Genomic DNA, 20,930 nt, shown 5'->3' on the forward strand with positions numbered 1-20,930 from the left:
TGCATAATCAATTGCTTGTGCACATATGTTGTCAGTAACAACAAAGTAAAACATGTTGACACTGAAAGTCATGTGATTCAGTCACATGCCACCACAAATATCATGTGACATACATGTAACATTCAAAAACCATTCTCTTACACACATACACTAACAAAATGGATTAATTATATGTATCTACAGTCTTTATATCAATCAAGTATTAGATGTTAGTAATTTAGATAAAATATTTTAAATAATTTGCCAAATATTAAGCCAATGAAAATTACCTTCTAGAATTGATATTTTTTACACTTTTTTTATTTTATGTTAGAACTTTCAGCTAACAGAATATTTTTTTTGTATTTTATTCCAGAAGTTCTAGGTAAAGCCATCAAAGATAACTATAGGCTTATAAGAGGGTGGTAAAGGGTTATTTTCGTGCAACGTGTGAAAAATGTTTGTCATGCACTGTGTTTTGATTGATTGATTGTTTGTTGCTACATGTCCAGTGGCAAATATTCCATTTTCAGGACAAGAACAAGTTTACAATAAATACAATAGGTAGGTCTTGTCATAAAAGAGGCAATTTGGGATACTGGTCGGAGAAATTTTGTTTTGTGATTTTTAATTGTTTCGTTCATCGTGAAATGGCAATTTTATTTCACATTCTTCCGTGCAGATAACTCCTTTAGGCCCCTTCTTATAATCTTGAAGCTAAATATGTTATTGTAATATTGACATGTTATTTAGGATTGAATATAAATCTAATTGAAATCTATGTTTCAAATTTTAATCCAAATTTAATTAACTGTTGAAACAGATATATCTCACTTTTTGGTAAGTTTGATAGCATAATGCAAAAATATTTAATTCAAAAAGTTCATGTAAACTAGGCAGCACTATCAAAATCAATGGACCATGACTGAAAGTGCAGAGCCTAACAACCTCCCTGGAAATGAGAAATGCCAATGCTTAAAAAAAAAACTGCAAACAAAATGCCGCTGATCTGTCATAAGTGGGTCTTTAAAAATGAACCTAAACTTAAACTTGAAAACTATCACAAAAGGTTTAAAGTCATTAAACCATAAGGGCAAGGAAAATAGGAGAAAGGGGGATATAAATGCCTATCTTATTGCACATGCATGACTAATTGATTGAGGGGACAGGGCCAAATAGTCTCCATTGGAATGAGAAGTTGCAATTCTAATACAACTGCATACCAATGGACAGAGAACTTCATTTTATTGTTTTATAATTAAAGGTCAGCTTGATACCCATGAAGAAAGTAATTTCATAGTAATAATTTATTTCTTTAAAGGCCAGTCTGATACCCATGAGGAAATCAGTTCATAGTAATACTTAATTTGTTTAAAGGCCAGCCTAATAACCATGAAGAAATCAAGTAACAGTTATGATTTTTTTACTGTATAGGTCAGCCTGATACCCATTAAGAAAGTAACCTCATGGTACAATGTTAGAGGTCCTGTAGTAGTATGATAATATGAAGTAAGAATCTACTTTAACACAACAGTAAAAACAAAGTCTTTGGTTGTAATACAATAGATGGCAACAATTGGATAACTAGGAGATAGCTATAGGAGACAAATCAGTCCCATTAGAACTTGTCAATTAGAGGGATGAATTACTGATGTAATAGGACACTACAATCTACATTAGTTTACTGGGAGAAAACTATCATTTTGTCTTAGTCAGGATTAAAGACCAAATATCATAACAATGATGTTTTTTCTCACTTTTTTGGGTAGATCACAAACCATAAGATCATCAAAACTTTTTAAAAAAAATTCTGGTCTGTTGATATTTTCTATGAAAAACAACAATGTCAATTTAAGTTAATCAGCTGATCTCTAAGAGATACAATGTTCTGAACAATCATACAACATTCCATTACATGGAATTCCAGGATTAAAAATATGAACAATTCTACCAAACATGCATATATCACAACACAGTGAATAAATTAATAATTAATCCATAACAAAATATACATCTAAACACCTATAAACAATATCATGAAAACCAGCACTGACAAAAAGAAAGGGGGAAAACATGTTTATCACCCTGCCCTGAAAAAGAAAGAAAGAAAGATAGCTATTACAGCTCTTCTATAAAAGCATGCAAAGCAAACCTTTGATCAACTTGCTTGCTCTGTTTGTTTGAATGTTTGTTAAACAACAGGTAGGTAGTCTGTTTAAGTCTGTTTAATATATACAGGAATTTGATTGGAGAATAAAAAAAAAATCTTTTCCTGTCAATTTTTATTGTCCAATCAAATCCCAGTATATATAAGGCAGACTGAACCTCTGCCTACCTATTTTTTGCAAACATCCAAGCAAACAAGTTGATTAAAGTTTTGTTTTGCATGCTTTTATAGAAGAGCTGTAAAGGAAATCACAAATTTGTCCCAAAAATATATTAACTTGTATGAATGAGAAAATTAATTTCTTTGCCAGTATTTTTTTGAAATTTAAACTCTTATGGTATCGAAACACTATAAGTTTGATTCCTAATTCAAAAAAAGTTCTTGAAAATTGTTTTAAATTTACATATATATGTATCTGAGAACATTAAATGACTGATGAAAGACAGTAAATGATAGGTACTTGTTCAAAGAACATCATAAAAATGATATCTACCACTAAAAAAACATGATATTGAAAAATGTCCCAAATTGAATATAGTAAATTTGACCAGCAAATTACTTCATACAATAACTAATGCTTTGAAATCTGTAAAAACATAAATGTAATGTTAAAAACTATTGAACCCTTAAATCCATTCAAAGAAATAATGCATATGACTCTAACAAAAATAGTGGTGTATATTTATGCACAATTTTACAAATGCGAGGAAAAAGTCTCCATTTTTAAAAAGGGAGAGAACTCTAAATCATTAATTACAACATATTTATTTCACAGTTGGCACTGTTTAATTGCATCAATAATAATAAAACTTTTGGCAATGTTAAACGACTGTAGGTATAACTATGTTTACAGTATCAAGTTAATAAAATGTAACTTAGCAGTTTGCATACATTCTGCAGCTCATGTTTTTGAAGGTGGTACCCAACACCTTCCTTAAAATTGATTTGGCTTGTTTAATTTTCATAAAATTTTGGCAAAGTATTTACTTTGACCCTTTGACAAAAATATAAAAATTTCAAAACATTTGAACCCAACCAATTTATCAGAAAATTACACTGGTTATATAGCAGTTTGACAAACACTAATTTTGATCATTGAGAATCTTAATATTCCCTTATAGACAACACAAAGTAATTGAAACGTTAGCTGATTTTACAGAGTTATCTCCCTGTAGTGTTAGGTACCACCTTAAGTCCAAGTTTTTTTGTAGGTTTCTTGATGTTCAGTCTTTAGATTTCTGTTATTTTTTGCATTCTGATAAAAAAAATATATAGTTTTTTCGATTATTTAGCATGGCATTAATGTTTTATGTTTTAGACTTGTGAGTTTTAATATCAAATTGGTATTTTTTTCCCTTCTCTGTTATGTGTGTTTTCTAATAGACAGTTTCTAGAGAATTATTTTCACCAAAATAAAAAACATCACAGTATTATTACATTGTCTTCCACAACATTTAATTTACCAAAAGTTAAAATGTCTCTCTTTCCAAAAAAAAGAAAAGATAATAAATAAATTATCTCCCTTTCCAACATGTCCCTTTTATATTCATGTTAAGTTTAAAATACGATTTCTGCCCTTTGCATTGATTGGCAATAATGAAACAATGGAATTTCATACTATGTGTAAACAAGTGAATATCTATGAAAAAATCTACATGTAAGTTTCATATGGAAGTGGTAATATAAAAATCTGTTAATAGGGGTTCCCAGAAAACAAACTGTCATTGTTAATGTTAAATGGACTGATCAATATTATATTCAAACATTTTCCATACAATAATCCATTGCATTTAAAATAAAAACTTTTAACAGCAAACTATTAAAATCTCTTAAATCAACATACACATATTAAAATCATATGCTCACACTTAACAAAAAAAAATGGCCATGTACAATAACATTTTATCTTAAACCATTATCATCCCCATCTGATTAAAAATACTTAATCACATTTACATGAAGAACTACAATGTAAAACATTGTCATCAAAAGAGCACTTTTATCCACACTGACAACTGTCAGTAATTTCTGACAGTCAGTATTCCATCACTTTGATTGACAACATTCAGCACCAAATACACAAATCACAGATTCTAAGCAGCTCTTCAATTGGTCGAAATAACAACACTGATTATAAGCAGTTCTCCCATTGGTCGAAATAGCAGTACAGCTTGTTTCTGATTGGACTATCATTATAACAGCACAGCTGTTAACAACCTATAATTTCAGATCCATAAAGACAGATTCCTCATTCAATTCCTAATTGTTCACTGAATATTGAATGTAAAAATGAGTTCGTTGCCACCAGTCAAGAAATGATTTCTCCCTTGGAAGGAGAAATGAATTCTCCCTCTGATTGAGAAATATGTCCTCCTTCCGTTCATATAAATGAGAAGATTTGAATAATTATTGGATATGTCCAACTACCAGATCAAGTTTCAATACTATTACCATCCTCGTCACCTTTGTGGAAATAAACTACTCAGAAAGTTAAATATAGATCCTATTAGGCTAGAGATGCCGTCCCAGTTTCTGAACATCATTACAATACTAACAATTAGAACAGTCGTACTCAAAACTCTTGTCCTGAAAAGAGAGAAAAATACATTAATTAATTACATGACTACAAACAAAACTAATTCATCAGAATGTTATATAAACAGTTATCGCAGAAAAAAAAATTGTAACAGGTTTGTGGTTTTTGGTGGTACTTCTGAAATGGTGAATTTGTTGACTGTAAACAAAAATAAATTCATTTATGAGAATTTAAAAATAAAAAAAAAACTTTTTCTTTATTGTAGGATTGGTATGTCTTGCTTTTTTTCTACATCATTTTTCAGCAATAATCCTAAATTCTTTTCCAAGAATAAAACTTCCCTAAGAAGGAGAACATTTACATGATATACTGAAGGTTAAAATTGTACAAATTTAAAAAAAAAATATGAAATCACATAATGGCTTTTTCCAGTTAAATTCTATGAAGGTGGGAAGGCACTTTTATCAAAATTTGATGGGTGGTGGTTATATTGCTTGAACATTTTAATGAAATATCTTTAAAAAAAAAATTCATGGTGGGGTCAAATAAAAAGTGCCCTCTGACCCTTATACATTTATTTTTGGAACAGCCCTTACATGAAAAAAAAGAAAAAAAAAGAAATATGGACCAAATGTATATAAGATTTTTTTTTAGTAAATAACACTGGTATGTACATGATGTAGTCAATGTAATATGAACAATTTAAATACCCATTAACCAAAAGTTTCAAAATGGTGGACTTTTATAGTATTTGAGCTTACCTATTAGCTATAAACGGTGCAAGACAGTTGGCAAGTGTAGATACAAAAACAAGTATAACAGCTAATATAGCCAAAACAACATTTAACATCTTTGTCAACAAAGTTCGAAAGGTCACATTCTCAACCATCTCCATGGAGATAATCTGCTGCTGTTGTTGCTGAAGCTCCATCTTTGTGATCTAAAATATAAAATATCACACCTAAAATAAAACATTTTTACTCATCGTGAAATAATTGGTGAAGATTTACCCTAAAATGCTCGTTGACCCACATTTACCTATTTGTATCAAAGATCTTATACATCAAGAAACAAGGCTATTCAGGCCCGTAGCCAGAAATTTCCAAGGGGGGTTCGTTGGACTCACAAACTCTACTTTAACAGTCACAATCCGAACAGAACATTGACTTTAACAGTGCTTATTTGTTTTCAAGGGGGGGTTCGTACGACCCCCCTGAACCCCCCTGGCTACGGGTATGATGCTATTCAGGCATCTGAGATCAGATTTAAAAACAAGAATGTGTCCCCAATACACGGATGCCCCATCCGCACTATCATTTTCTTTAACAAAAACTTTAACTTGAAGCAGGACAGACAGATGGACGAACGAGTGGACGCACAGACCAGAAAACATAATGGCCAAAAAAATCATACATTTAATGTTGATCATTAGCCATATGTACATGTTATAAGATTAACTTTTATCACAATATATTTTGTGAGTCTGACCGCTCTTCAGCTTGATTTAAATTGTAATCATTCTGTCAAAGAATTCGGTTATATCGCTGGTTCTCTCCAGTGACAATCTCTATGTATAACTTACCCTTGTGGTACAATTCTCTAACATGTCATGTATATCGCTGGTCCTCTCGTCAAGTCTGTATTCTGTTTTCTCCTCCATACCAGTTATATCCTGTTCGAGAAAGAAGAAATATAACATTAGTAACATTAGCAACTACAATTGATGCCATGTCATGTTGCTTGCAAAATATTCATCAGTAAAATAGAAAATACAATAGAAAATTAATTGAGAATGTGTCCCCATGTATAAAGCATTATAAAGGGACATGACTAAAGAACTTTAAAAGTGACACTACCAAAATTTGTTATTGATCAGAGAATAAGTATTGTGTATAGGTCTCATAATATAAGGTTGGGACAAACTTAAGTTACAGAACAGAAACTAAAAATTTTACAATTTTTTTATTCATAAATAGCCATAATTTGATGATTAAAGTGACACCACCAAATTTCAACTTACTGAAGCCTGATACAAGAAATTTTATATATAGTGTCTAAAGAAAAATGTTACTCATTTCATAAATGGCCACTATGTGTTAGAAAACAATATGTAAATATTTGGTAAACAGGAAATTTTTTAGTGATGAATCTGTCACTGTGTCACAATATAGGCTGACAAAAAAAAATAAAAAGTATTCTAAATAATTCCTGAAAATAAACCAATCTAAATCTAACGAGAGGCCTACAGACATACAAGAGTAAAAGAGTAGAGACCCCTCCTACCTGTCGTAGATTCTGTATTTCATGTTGCTGTAGTTCAGTCATATCATTTATCTGTACTTCTAATCTTTCTACCCGGTAACGTTCTTCTTCTAACAAGGTTTTTAACATACCTATATCACTCTGGGCAGTAATCTGAAAACAGAAAGTACACATATATAAAACCCAAGGCTCTCTACATAGCACCTCTTTAATATCATTATAAAAGTAAAGAAATGTGGTATGATTGCCAAGGAGACGGCTTTCCATCAGAGAATCTTTCCACAAAAAATGGTACAAAAAAAATTGATTTGAAATTTTACTTAAAATTCCTGTCTTTAAACTATGATTTCTATTTGTAAAAATTTTTGTGAAATGAGTCTCAGAGGTCAAGACATTGATGTAAGCAATTCCCTTTACAAAATATAATGCATTCTGGGTTATATTTGCAAAAGTGTAAACAAAAACTGTTTGATCGGTTTAAAACGTAATAAACAATCGAAATTCAACCAATAATGTAACATTATTTTCAGTTTGGTTTAGCCAGAATGAGATTACCACATGTAGACATGTTAGATTTTGAAAAGGTGAGTTGTTTGATAGATTCCTGAATGACCTTGTTGAAAAGAATCAGTCATACCTTATAAGTTTCAAACTAATCAGACAATTGTTTAATAGATTCCTGAATGACCTTGTTGATTAGAATCAGTCATACCTTATAAGTTTCAAACTCATCAGACAATTGTTGGACAGATTCCTGAATGACCTTGTTGATTAGAATCAGTCATACCTTATAAGTTTCAAACTCATCAGACAATTGTTTAATAGATTCCTGAATGACCTTGTTGATTAGAATCACTCATACCTTATAAGTTTCAAAGTCATCAGACAATTGTTGGACAGATTCCTGAATGACCTTGTTGATTAGAATCACTCATACCTTATAAGTTTCAAACTCATCAGACAGTTGTTGGACAGATTCCTGAATGACCTTGTTGATTAGAATCAGTCTTACCTTATAAGTTTCAAACTCATCAGACAATTGTTGGACAGATTCCTGAATGATCTTGTTGAGTAGAATCAGTCATACCTTATAAGTTTCAAACTCATCAGACAATTGTTGGACAGATTCCTGAATGACCTTGTTGATTAGAATCAGTCATACCTTATAAGTTTCAAAGTCATCAGACAATTGTTGGACAGATTCCTGAATGACCTTGTTGATTAGAATCAGTCTTACCTTATAAGTTTCAAACTCATCAGACAATTGTTGGACAGATTCCTGAATGATCTTGTTGAGTAGAATCAGTCATACCTTATAAGTTTCAAACTCATCAGACAATTGTTGGACAGATTCCTGAATGATCTTGTTGAGTAGAATCAGTCATACCTTATAAGTTTCAAACTCATCAGACAATTGTTGGACAGATTCCTTAATGATCTTGTTGATTAGAATCAGTCATACCTTATAAGTTTCAAACTCATCAGACAATTGTTGTACAGATTCCTGAATGATCTTGTTGATTAGAATCAGTCATACCTTATAAGTTTCAAACTCATCAGACAATTGTTGGACAGATTCCTGAATGACCTTGTTGATTAGAATCAGTCATACCTTATAAGTTTCAAACTCATCAGACAATTGTTGGACAGATTCCTGAATGACCTTGTTGATTAGAATCAGTCATACCTTATAAGTTTCAAACTCATCAGACAGTTGTTTAATAGATTCCTGAATGACCTTGTTGATTAGAATCAGTCATACCTTATAAGTTTCAAACTCATCAGACAATTGTTGGACAGATTCCTGAACGATCTTGTTAATTAGAATCAGTCATACCTTTTAAGTTTCAAACTCATCAGACAGTTGTTGGACAGATTCCTGAATGACCTTGTTGATTAGAATCAGTCATACCTTATAAGTTTCAAACTCATCAGACAATTGTTGGACAGATTCCTGAATGACCTTGTTGATTAGAATCAGTCATACCTTATAAGTTTCAAACTCATCAGACAATTGTTGGACAGATTCCTGAATGACCTTGTTGATTAGAATCAGTCATACCTTATAAGTTTCAAAGTCATCAGACAATTGTTTGATAGATTCCTGAATGACCTTGTTGATTAGAATCAGTCATACCTTATAAGTTTCAAACTCATCAGACAATTGTTGAACAGATTCCTGAATGACCTCGATGACAAGAACCAGTCTTACCTTATAAGTTTCAAACTCATCAGACAATTGTTGAACAGATTCCTGAATGACCTCGATGACAAGAACCAGTCTTACCTTATAAGTTTCAAACTCATCAGACAATTGTTGGACAGATTCCTGAATGATCTTGTTGATTAGAATCAGTCATACCTTATAAGTTTCAAACTCATCAGACAATCAAGAGTACCACTTGACAGATAAATATAATAGAGCGTTCTCAGATCCTTATGAGTGGTCGAAGCGTGGACCCCGAACTGGTTTTAATCAGATCGCATTTTCTGCTGGAATAATTTATCGAAAATTGTTCACCTTCCGGAGCACCTGAGATCATCCCTAGTTTTTGGTGGGATTCGTGTTGCTTAGACGTTGCGCACGATATTGGTGTCACTTTGGAAATATGGATTAGAAGGCGGGTTATTCAAAATCAAGCTCTTATCATATACAATAAATAGCCATGTTATGCATATCATTCGAAAAGAAATAAACCATAGAAATCAATAACATAGATGATTTTGTGCTTCGGATATTTTTTAATGAAAAACTTTGCTCATTTCGATGTCTATAACGTCATTTTAAGGGTGTCCCGCTGTTACAATTTTGTTTTATGTGCGTCTTTGAAATCTCAGTGCGGATTCATTAGTTAGTAGAATGGTTTAAAATTTTACAAATGTAGTGTTTACATTATACGTTATATTAAATAATAGACGTTTTTAACTATAAGAGACGGAAGATTGTCAGAAGAGTTTAAATAAAAAAGAAAAAAAATGTCCCAATTAGCTGTTCAATCCGTAAAAACACTTTCTGACTTCAATTTCATAATATATAACATACGAAAATGGATCTTAATAACATCAGAAAAATTATACATGTCCCGAAGAAGCTATCTGAAGTCATCAATATGTAACTGTGGTCCTATTTTAAAAACATCGTCATTTTTCCCGTGTCCAATAAAATGTCCTGATGGACAAAATAACACAAAGAATAGTTCATAGGCTTTTTATCAAACAAAAATCGACTATATCTCAAATTTTTAACACCTGTTAACTGATATGAATGGAAAATACATTTAATTTCCTTTAAAATGATATGATATGTACTTTTGTTTGTGTTGCAGGTAAAAAATCCGAAACGATCTAAGATGTCCAATGAAATGTCCCCGTTACCGTAATTTGACGTTCGCGTTATAATAACGTTAAACTGTATAACGTTGCGCACGATGTTCCTACAACACGACATTACACCACCACGACATCAAAATGAGTTTTCTGAAACTTTTGACATACATTTATTCAATTTGCAAGTTTCATTTGCTTTTTTTTTATGTAGTTGGTTGATTCTAAATCTGTCTTTATTAATTTTGTGATGTCTATTTACCATGAATTTATTTATCTCAGGTTGTGGAAATCGATTAAATATTTTTTACCCTAAATTCACCTTAAAATGTTGTATTTTCGTAAGTAATGAATTTGAAGAAAGGAAAAATGCGACAGAAGTATACGGTTTTCAACAATGAATTATAACAAAACTTTAATCGCAGGCTGCTAAAATTACATGGCGCATATCATCTGTCATTGTAAATTTTTCATATCTTGATTAAACCCTAATACAAATATATCCGACACTCAGCATGTAAATAAAAACATATTTACCCTTGATTAATTTGAATTGAGTTGTATTAACACTTTGCTTGACACATAACTTGTCGAAATACAACCATTAAATAAAATTATTATAACCCGATCTTGAAAATTATTTCCCCAGTAATTTGAAGTTGCTTGCTTTTAAAATGTACTAATCTTCTCCTGAATCGTCCGTATAATACGGGGTTTGCGACAAAAACAGTTTCATTGAATTAAAACTCAATGAAACTGTTTTTGTCGCTGTTTCAAATAAGTCTTTCAGTTACCTCCATTTCATGCACAACATGTACCGTGGTGTTTTTTTCGACAACCAGCAGTTTTTTTTTAAATGTCACCACGCGATTCGTTTTAAGTATCAGATATATACAATGGATCAATTTGTGCACATGTAACGTCGAAAAAAAGCGTTTGTTTGGATTTTTTGACGTTTTTCGACGTTTGGACAAAATGGCTACCGTTTTGTAATGATTCGTAGCATTTTATTCCTGTAAGACCCAAACATGCAGTTAATAACAAAAGATTCTAGACTTCATGTTCTTTTCGTGTATCTAACTTTTGTTTTTGGTAAATTATAAGTTACTTATTGAAATATCAGGTAAAAAACCCGCATTTATTGCTTTGACAAATGAAATATCAACTTGGACAAAATGGCTACCGTTTGAAAAACGACTGTGTAGAGATGGTCTTATAGAATCTACAATTTCTGAACCACGAACAATGAGGCAAATGTTTGTTCTTTCGGTAGATGTTATAATTATCTCACATTTTTTAGACATTTTTAGCTATGTCTACTTATAAAACTACCTTTCAGCCGTTAAGTCAACGAAAAACGTCATTGGACATTTTTCTTATTCCAGCTTAATATGCAGCCACCGAGTCAAACGAAATTCGACAAAAAAACGGCTTTAATTTAACCAAGAACTGACACACTTCGTTGTTTCTGCCAAATTTCGGGAAGGTGAGAGAATAAGAAATAGGATCACTATACATAAGAGATAAAACAGTTGTTCAAAAATGTAACGTTGGACATCCGTTTCTTCACTAAGCTTTGTTGTTTTAATCCTCAAATATACTAGATATAACATAAAGGAAAACATATACTGAATTAGTTTTTATAGTGGTTAGTGTTTGTTAACATTTTATTTTGTTTTGCGGAGGAAATTCCGAAGATTCTTTTTTAAGTCATAGGGGTTGTAGAAACAGCGTGCGTGACGTCTATACGAGTTTTCTTGCATATTTGGCATAACATAATTTCATGAAATGGTCTGATCTATATAAAATAAAGTTCTCGTTTAATATGCATAAACAAAGATATAACTTACTAATGACCACACTCCCACTTTATAAAAGCAAGATACATTGAAAAAGAAAATGCGATCAAAAGTGAGATAGTCTTAATTATTCCCCTCAGCCAGATAGTATCTGTAGTTCCTAGCGTTGCTATTAAAAGATTCAAAGCTATACACATGAATGAAAATTCTCACAAAAAGTTTTTATGAGAAAAAGTACACCCCCTTAGTCGTGAACATTTCAGTAAAACGTGCAATAATTTTTTTTTTGTCGTATCGACTCATTTAAAAAAACTTTTATCAGAGAAATACTTGTATGTCATAAACATTGCAGTATAGCTAACGATCATTTTTTTATCTACTGTGAGTAGAACAATTCCTAGTCATCTACCTAGCAATATGTGTATGAAAAATAAGGTTATTACATTAAGAAGTAGTGTGGCAGAATGAAGATTATTTTCTCGAATCTCCAACAGAATTGCCTGGTACATAGGCATGTGATGAAACTAGTATATTGAAATTGAAGCTTTTCTTGTACCATAATTTGAGGAAGAACGAAAGAGTGAGAGTGAGAGAGTAGTTGTCCGACATATACGATGGATGGCACAAAAACATGTAGCACCTAGATCCAATGTATCTTACAGACACTCCTAAATATAACTCATTCTAGAAAAAAAAATCAACCAACCAATCTGCGGTGTAAAGTAGATTTTTTTTATCTTCACAGAACGCCACAAAACATAGCTTGAATATTAATTTTTAAATCGCGATGACTGTGTGTATTGTTGCCTTAGAGATTTGACTTTCGTTTTTGATTTGTAACCGATCGTATAAATACGCGGATATAATCGAGTAAAAAATAACATTTCTTATTGCTTGTTATAAATTCACTTCTTCAATGAATACTCATAAGAACAGAAATTGATAATACGAAAATATTATGTCATTAGAAATATTTATATGCAATAAAATGTATGCACACGTACAGAAAAAAATGTGTTAACGCATGCGGAAGAATATCACCAAAAAGTGTTTTTTTTTAAATATGAATGTCTACTCAAATCCAATCTATTGGAAAAATCGAATTGTTATAGAAGAGTGTCCTCGATGCACTTGTACTGCTCTTTTATTAGAATCGTAGAATAGAATGATATACAATTGGATGAAAATTATACATTCATGTAACTGCTATATACAATAATTAATATATATATATATATATAACAACAAACCAGAGTATACGTATTTGTATCACCTCAATATAATAGATATTAAAGCAGTGAAGTTGAATTCCTTGTCACTTATTCATCATCCACGCACGAACTTGTCTCAGAAAAAAATATATCTCTGTACATAAACCTCAGTTTTTCGGTATAGAAATGTGATTTTTTTTCTGAGACAAGTGCTTGTGACCATCCACAAGAACTTGCGGTCATCCGAGGTTCAACTTCAGTACTTTGATTATACTTTTAAAACAATGTAAAAACGAAACCAAAAAGATTGAAAACGAAAACATAAAAATAATCAGATGAATGTCAAAGAAGATTTAGTGTAAACCGATACTCAGTTATATGTTGAAAATGGAAGCGCTGAACTAAAAATATTGTATATTATAAAAAATGCATGAAATGCATTCCTGGTCCATAGTTGTTCGATTGAGAAAACAATATGTAAACGTGCACATATAGCAATTACTTTAAAAAAAATCACATCTAGTAAAAACAAAAATTGTATTATTCAAAATCAGATTTCGACCTGCTGGTAATCTGTGAGATAAGTATTGGTCTGTGTGAGAGTTTTCCATACTTTGCCAAACTCTATAATATCAAAAATTAAAAAAAAGTATTGATTGCCCACCCTTTTTTACGCTTGAATTTGTGAAAAAATATCAGATGAAAGGATAGCTTGTAAAATATGTTTCCGAAAGCAAAAACAAAACAATACAGAATCACGGTTCTCATTTTCAAAATAAAGTAGAAGATTCGGCTGTATAAGAACAATCAATAATTTCTATATGCAAACAACAATGAGAAAACCCCTTACCTAATAGTCAGCTATAAAAAGCCCCGAAATGACAAATGAAAAACAATTCAAACGAGAAAACTAACGGCCCGATTTATGTATAACATGTGTAAATACCTATATAACATGAATTTTATCAATTATTTAATTTCCCAGGTAAAACAATCCTAATTTTAAAAAAATAATCAATGAAAACATTTTCTTTTTTAAAAAATAATTTAGACCCCGACCAACTTTAAATCATTTAAAGGAAAAATTAAATAAAACCAAATTCTGGGACTTATATATTAACGTTAGTATAATAGTCCCAGGATTAAAGTGTTGATAAAGTATGATTATGAAAAGAAAAATAGCTTGCAATATACCACCTACATATTTCACATAATCAAAGAAAATTAAGAAGAATTTGAATATTAACGTTAATTGAGGGAGCGAAATTACCAAATTTCAACAAACATATATAAACGTGTAATTGGGGAAAAGCGACAGAAACAAGAAACGAAATATTTACAATTTCACTAGCAAAGATAGGTGACGTCTCCTGGCAGAGAGAACATTGCTTAATTTCAAGAAATAGAGGAAACTGAATGTTGAAGGCCGTACAGTGGCAATCATACCACATCTTCTTTTTATATATTTAAATCATTATAAGACATCAAATTGTCATTTTGTGTTATTGTTGCAGACAATTCTGCGCAAAAATTAAAAATTGTTCATGTATCTAAAATTTTGTTTTATTTCAATGAAACTGTGCATTTGCACCGGCTTGAAAAAAAAACATATAAAGAAGCAACTTCGAACATCTCTTTACTTTAAGCGGCATTTTCAAATGAGTAGAATATAAGGTCAACGTTTGAAACTTTCCGTGGAACAACGTCAAAATCGTTGTTTTATTAGGAACGTCGTGTAAGCTAAGTAGCACAAATACCGTGCGTAACGTCATATTCTTTAGTTAAATTATGTTGTGTCATCTGTTCTATTGTTTGTCTATTTGTCTTCTTTCCTTTTTAGCCAGGCGTTGTCAGTTTATTTTCGATTTATGAGCTTGACTGTCCCTCTGGTATATTTCGTCCCTCGTTTGTTCTGATTTTAAAACTAATAATTCTGTTTGTATACTAGTAATTCATTCATACTAGAACACACCTTCGAAATCACGGTCATAAAGAGCGTGGAATGAAGAGAAGCGACACACAAAATGAGGTTTTCTTATATAAAAGTATAGATGCTTACATAACCCAACAGTAGTTCACCTATGTTCAAATCTCATCAATCGATTAACCAAGAAAAAAGGTAACAAAAATGGAAGTTGTATGAACTCCAAAATGAACAAGATTGAGTGTTACCACAGGTTAAGAGTATTCTGCATCACTCACCATGTGAATCCACATTGAATAAAAATGTTACAAAACAAGACACAGTTTTATGTAGACTTGCTACAATTCCCTTTCTATTATTTCTCTCTTACTAATTTATATGTTTACTGATCAGTGCCAGCCTACTGATTGCCCTTGGAGAAACTTCCTCCTGCAGATGTCAGTATAATTGTAATCTCCTAGTTATAGCAGTAAAATTATTAAAGGGGCAAAATTGAAAAAAAAAGAGAAAAAACATAATTAGGAATGGACATGTAGCAAGTCTAAGTTTTATGGAACTTTTGCAAACTTGCAGATTTGACATGTCTTCAAAAGTATACAATCTTAAATGATTAAACCCCATACTTTATTTGATATTTGAAAATAGTGTGTCTTTTTTGTGACGTACACAATTTATGTCCCGGTATCTATGATTCCACTTTAAAAACATGAATACTTTATTGTCTATGGTCCATCTTAAGCTCGCCTCCAGGTACCGTATTTGGTGACCTTGTATTGTTTTCTGCTTTTTAGTCGGGTTGTTGTCTCTTTGACAAATACTCCGTTTCCATTCTCAACTCTATTGATACTAATTTGAAGTTAAATATATTTAATATCTTATCAATTAATAAAATCTGCATACATACCAATATAAAATGGTGCTCGCTGGAAGCTGAGGTAATCAGTTCCTGTGGTAGAAAACTTTAGTATTTAATTAATTTGTGAATGGTTGCCCTCCTGTCTATCCTCTTTTTCGTAATTTTCTTCAGTTTTAATTTTTTGCTATAAATCGTATAGTAGTAACATTTTAAGAAACCGAGAATAATATAAATAAAGGATTGTCTTATTTCATAAATTGACAATTTATTATATTAGATGACAAATTCTTAATGATTTTTACACTTATTTTCAATATGTTACATATAAATTTTCTATATTAACAGCTGCATTCATTCTTATCTTTAAATTATTACTAAACACTCCTTCATAGAATTTTTTTTCTAAAAATATGAGTCTTGTTTAACCACTGAAACTAGAGAAAACATGTGTTACATCCACGGACCACGCACAAGTTTTGATATTTAACAAACCATCTCTACCAATGTGTTATTAGCGAAATCTTCCTTCAAGTGTTCGGTTGTGTTAGCAGAATTCTCCAGTTGTGGTATTTATCGTAATGTAAGTACAGTTATACATTCACATAACATATTATTCTTAGTTACTAATGTTTATAGAACCTATCATTATTTCCTCCTTATTTTATGCTCACGATAATACGTTTAAACTGCTTTGCTATCTGAAACCATTCTGGCCATCTTTAAATCATTTTTACTTATCAAATAATTGAACATAACATAAGATCGACAAAGTGCCCTGTGCATCCTACCGACCTTTTGTCGTATAAATATTTTTATTTTAGATTGTAAAATTTATTGCCACTTTTCCCCAAATTTTGTTTTGTCAATAGTTTATCTTTTGATTTCGTAAATAATCAACCATATACCATAAATGAATTTACACTTTTGGTATTGAGCTGAATTTAACAATAAAATTGAGAATGGAAATGGGGAATGTGTCAAAGAGACAACAACCCGACCGTAAAGCAGACAACAGCAGAAGGTCGCCAACAGGTCTTCAATGCAGCGAGAAATTCCCGCACCCGGAGGCGTCCTTCAGCTGGCCCCTAAACAAATATATATACTAGTTCAGTGATAATGAACGCCATACTAATTTCCAAATTGTACACAAGAAACTAAAATTAAAATAATACAAGACTAACAAAGACCAGAGGCTCCTGACTTGGGACAGGCGCAAAAATGCGGCGGGGTTAAACATGTTTATGAGATCTCAACCTTCCCCCTATACCTCTAGTCAATGTAGAAAAGTAAACGCATAACAATACGTACATTTAAAATCAATTCAAGAGGAGTCCGAGTCTGATGTCAGAAGATGTAACCAAAGAAAATAAACAAAATGATAATTATACATAAATAACAACAGACTACTAGCAGTTAACTGACATGCCAGCTCCAGACTTCAATTAAACTGATTGAAAGATTATGATTTCATCATATGAATATCAGGCACAATCCTTCCCGTTAGGGGTTTAGTATCATACCATCATAACATATATGATAAGAACATAACCCGTGTCATGCCAACAACTGTTTTTTGAATAAATGTGTTTAGTTCCGATGCAATATTAACGCCAAAATATGCAATCTTTAATGACCTGACAACAGTATCGTAACTATATCCCTTCTTGATAATTCTATTCAAAGGTTTTGTTAGTTTCTGCGGTGAATACTGACATTTTTGTGCTTTATAAAGAATATTTCCATAAAAAATTGGATGTGAAATACCTACACGTATAAGAAGTCTGCATGTTGAGCTATATTTACGAATGATGTCCTTATACCGATGATAAAATTTAGTAAATGTTTTGACTAGTTTGTGATATCGAAAACCCTGGTGTAATAATTTTTCAGTAATACATAAATTTCTTTCGTTAAAATCTAAAACATTGTAACAAACACGAGCGAATCGTACAAGTTGAGATATATAAACACCGTAAGATGGTGACAAGGGAACGTCACCATCTAAAAATGGATAATTGACGATAGGAAATGAAAAATCATCTCTTTTATCATAAATTTAAGTATTAAGCTTTCCGTTAGAGATATAGATATCAAGATCGAGGAAGGGCAGACATTAAATTATTTCAACCACAGACTTACTCTGAAAGTCAGCAGTAAAATTGTAAATTAGTTTTATTACTTATTTGGTGGAAAAGTGAAAATCATATTAAGCTTTCTTCTATAAATATTCTAATGAGTGTAACAACTATGTTGCTTTGAACTGTATCATTTCATTTTGAATGGCTGCAGTTATTAAGCTTCGAACTTGATGTTTATTTTTGTATGTTTTAAGGTAAAACAGATAAATATAAAAAAACCTTAAGTCTTAATTAACATGTTGAAATATGACCAAACGAGTTAATTTATCTTTAACAACTGAGCACCTATGATGAACCGTATGTAGACAAAACGCTTATGTAAAAGGCTGGTTTCTTTTATAAAATAAAGATATGTTATGCGCAATTATTTTTGACCTGGGCTACGCCAGCTTCCTTATAACTTACTACTGTTTACTTTCCTTCGTTATAATTGCTTTTTGCTAATGTAGGACCCGAATACATATCAAACTTAGATGATAGTAAGAAGAAAGTACATAATCGGCATATAACGTGCCCAGAAATGGGTGATTAACATATTGCATTTGGGGAAAAAAAGTTTTCCAAATATAACTAACACGAAATTTATGAACAACATAAGCTAGGCTTTTCTTCATTAGCAACAGTCAATCTTGATTCAAATTATAGAGTTTCTTTTTAATTTTATATTTGATTAAAGAAAGGGAATATACAGCTGATATATTGCACTTAAGAAAAGAAAAAGCATTGAAATGGTCATTTCTCCCTCTTTCTGTTTTATGGTCTTGAAAATGCATGGTTGCAAATAATAAATGAAGGTCTAACAAAAGAATATTATCAGACATTGTTTGTTTGTATATTACAGATACATCAAGGCAAACGAGGAAAACAGTTGCAAAAACATCTTATAAAATGTTGATCTCATTAAATGTTATAGTGTTTATATGCTTACTATCAACGGATTTGGTCAATGGATGTCCTTCACCTTGTTCGTGTAATGCAGCTGAAGGTCTTAAATGTAATTTTAAGAATTTGACGGATATACCTCGAAATATTCCTTCAAATACAATAAGTCTGTAAGTACTGTATATTATGTATACTGTGACCAAAGATAGATCGAATGCTATATATTATTAGGATTATTTATTGCTGCTAAAATGTCATAAATCAATTAACAAGGTGCAAATCAATGTTAAAACAGTCGAACTGTAAAGAAATTGAAGTTTTAAATGAAATAATTTATAATATAACAAATTACATCCAAGCTCCTTTGTTCTACCAGGGTTGTTTTGAGTCGGATCACCCATACTAGACCACCCCAGCTTGACGTTCTTTGCATGCGTTCCTTTGTTCTGTAAACTTTTGGTGGGAATGTCAAATCGACTATAAAAATTATTTACAAGGAAAAGACTATCTATCAAAATTTATGTAGAACAAATTCAGTGTCTCTGCTGGGATTCGAACTCAAGACCTTTAACCTATCAACCCACGACACATACAGGTCCTACACCAGGATGACTGGATACCAACAATCAGTAATTAAACATACTTAAAGGGAGCAAGATACAAGTGGAGCGATTTGGCAGACCTTTTTTCAGTGTTTTTTTTTTTAACCTTTTTCGTAAATAAGAAAGTTGTGAAACTGATTGTTCAATTTGATTTCACCCTTTTTCATAAGTGTGGCGAGTTGGTAAACAAGAGTGGGAGGATTTTTTAGAAAGTGGCAATTTAGTGTGGGCAGATTGGCCAGTGGGGCTAGCTTACATGGTTTCATATTTAATTAACGTGTTAGGGGGTCATAAAGGGTATTTTTTATATAGTAATATATAAAGTATATGATAATGGTTGTGTGACGTTCTAAACTGGCTTTTATGAATTGTAAATTTTTTTTTCGGCTAAACTGAAACAGTTGGGATGTTACATAGTTATCCCTCTCGGACTTAGATTGTCAGTGTGAGATCACCCTCTGGCCTCCGGTCATCGGGGTGAAATTACTCTGACACACCGCGTCCACATGGGATAACTATTACTGAATTGTTAATTTTTAGATATGCTACGGACACTAACTTTATTTTATCATACGACTAGACTATCTATGAAATTCGCCTATGACTCAATTATGTCCGTCTATAAGATTAACAAATACACCATTCTCGAGTTAAAAGCTAATTACCAAACTACCTTTACTTTTCATCTAAATACCGTTTTGAATTTTCCTCGGAGTTCAGTATTTTTGTAAATTTACTTTTTGCTGATAATAAATCGCGTGTTTTCTTTCACTTTTAAACGTGTCCTTATTTTAGCTATTTGTAATATACCGGTTAACGATCTTGGCTTGACAATTAAATGGTAGTATATCACCAAATGCATCATACCGAATTAAACATTTGACCGAAGTTTTTATAGCATCAGCAAATAAACGGATATTGATGGGGTTTGTGTTGCTCAATTTTTAGATTTAAATGTTTTGTTTTATATAAACTCATTAAAGATACCAGGACTAAATATTTTATATACACCAGACGCGCGTTTCGTCTACAAATGACTCATCAGTGACGCTCGAATCATGTGCTGTTGTATGACTAAATTATAATCCTGGTACCTTTGATAACTATTCCGGTCATGTGCTGTTGTATGACTTAATTATAATCCTGGTACCTTTGATAACTATTCCGGTCATGTGCTGTTGTATGACTTAATTATAATCCTGGTACCTTTGATAACTATTTCTGTCATGGCGATGCCAATTATTTTTGAC

General features: G+C 31.6%; 1 protein-coding gene across 1 annotated transcript; it reads right to left on the reverse strand.

Moving 5' to 3' along the window:
• Nucleotides 1-1,829: 1,829 nt before the first annotated feature.
• Nucleotides 1,830-11,068, reverse strand: LOC134691479 (transmembrane and coiled-coil domains protein 1-like). Its single transcript, XM_063552024.1, has 7 exons — nucleotides 11,063-11,068; nucleotides 9,082-9,282; nucleotides 7,882-8,007; nucleotides 6,966-7,097; nucleotides 6,265-6,354; nucleotides 5,444-5,622; nucleotides 1,830-4,732 (listed from the first exon to the last, which is right to left on the reverse strand). Exons 1-7 carry the CDS (start codon nucleotides 11,066-11,068, stop codon nucleotides 4,606-4,608), a joined length of 861 nt encoding a protein of 286 aa, XP_063408094.1. The 3' UTR covers nucleotides 1,830-4,605.
• Between the last annotated feature and the right edge of the window lie 9,862 nt (nucleotides 11,069-20,930).

The sequence above is a fragment of the Mytilus trossulus genome, chromosome 11 (assembly GCF_036588685.1).
Source record: "Mytilus trossulus isolate FHL-02 chromosome 11, PNRI_Mtr1.1.1.hap1, whole genome shotgun sequence".
In the NCBI taxonomy this organism is placed as follows: Eukaryota; Metazoa; Mollusca; class Bivalvia; order Mytilida; family Mytilidae; genus Mytilus; species Mytilus trossulus.

What these genes read in the sequence shown, in the direction of transcription:
- LOC134691479 (XM_063552024.1), bottom strand. An exon ending in ATGAGTTTGAAACTTATAAG is followed by an intron (nt 7,098 to 7,881) that starts GTATGAGTGATT and finishes TTCTGTTTTCAG; the next exon opens with ATTACTGCCCAGAGTGATAT. An exon ending in TAGAGAATTGTACCACAAGG is followed by an intron (nt 5,623 to 6,264) that starts GTAAGTTATACA and finishes TTTATATTTTAG; the next exon opens with ATCACAAAGATGGAGCTTCA.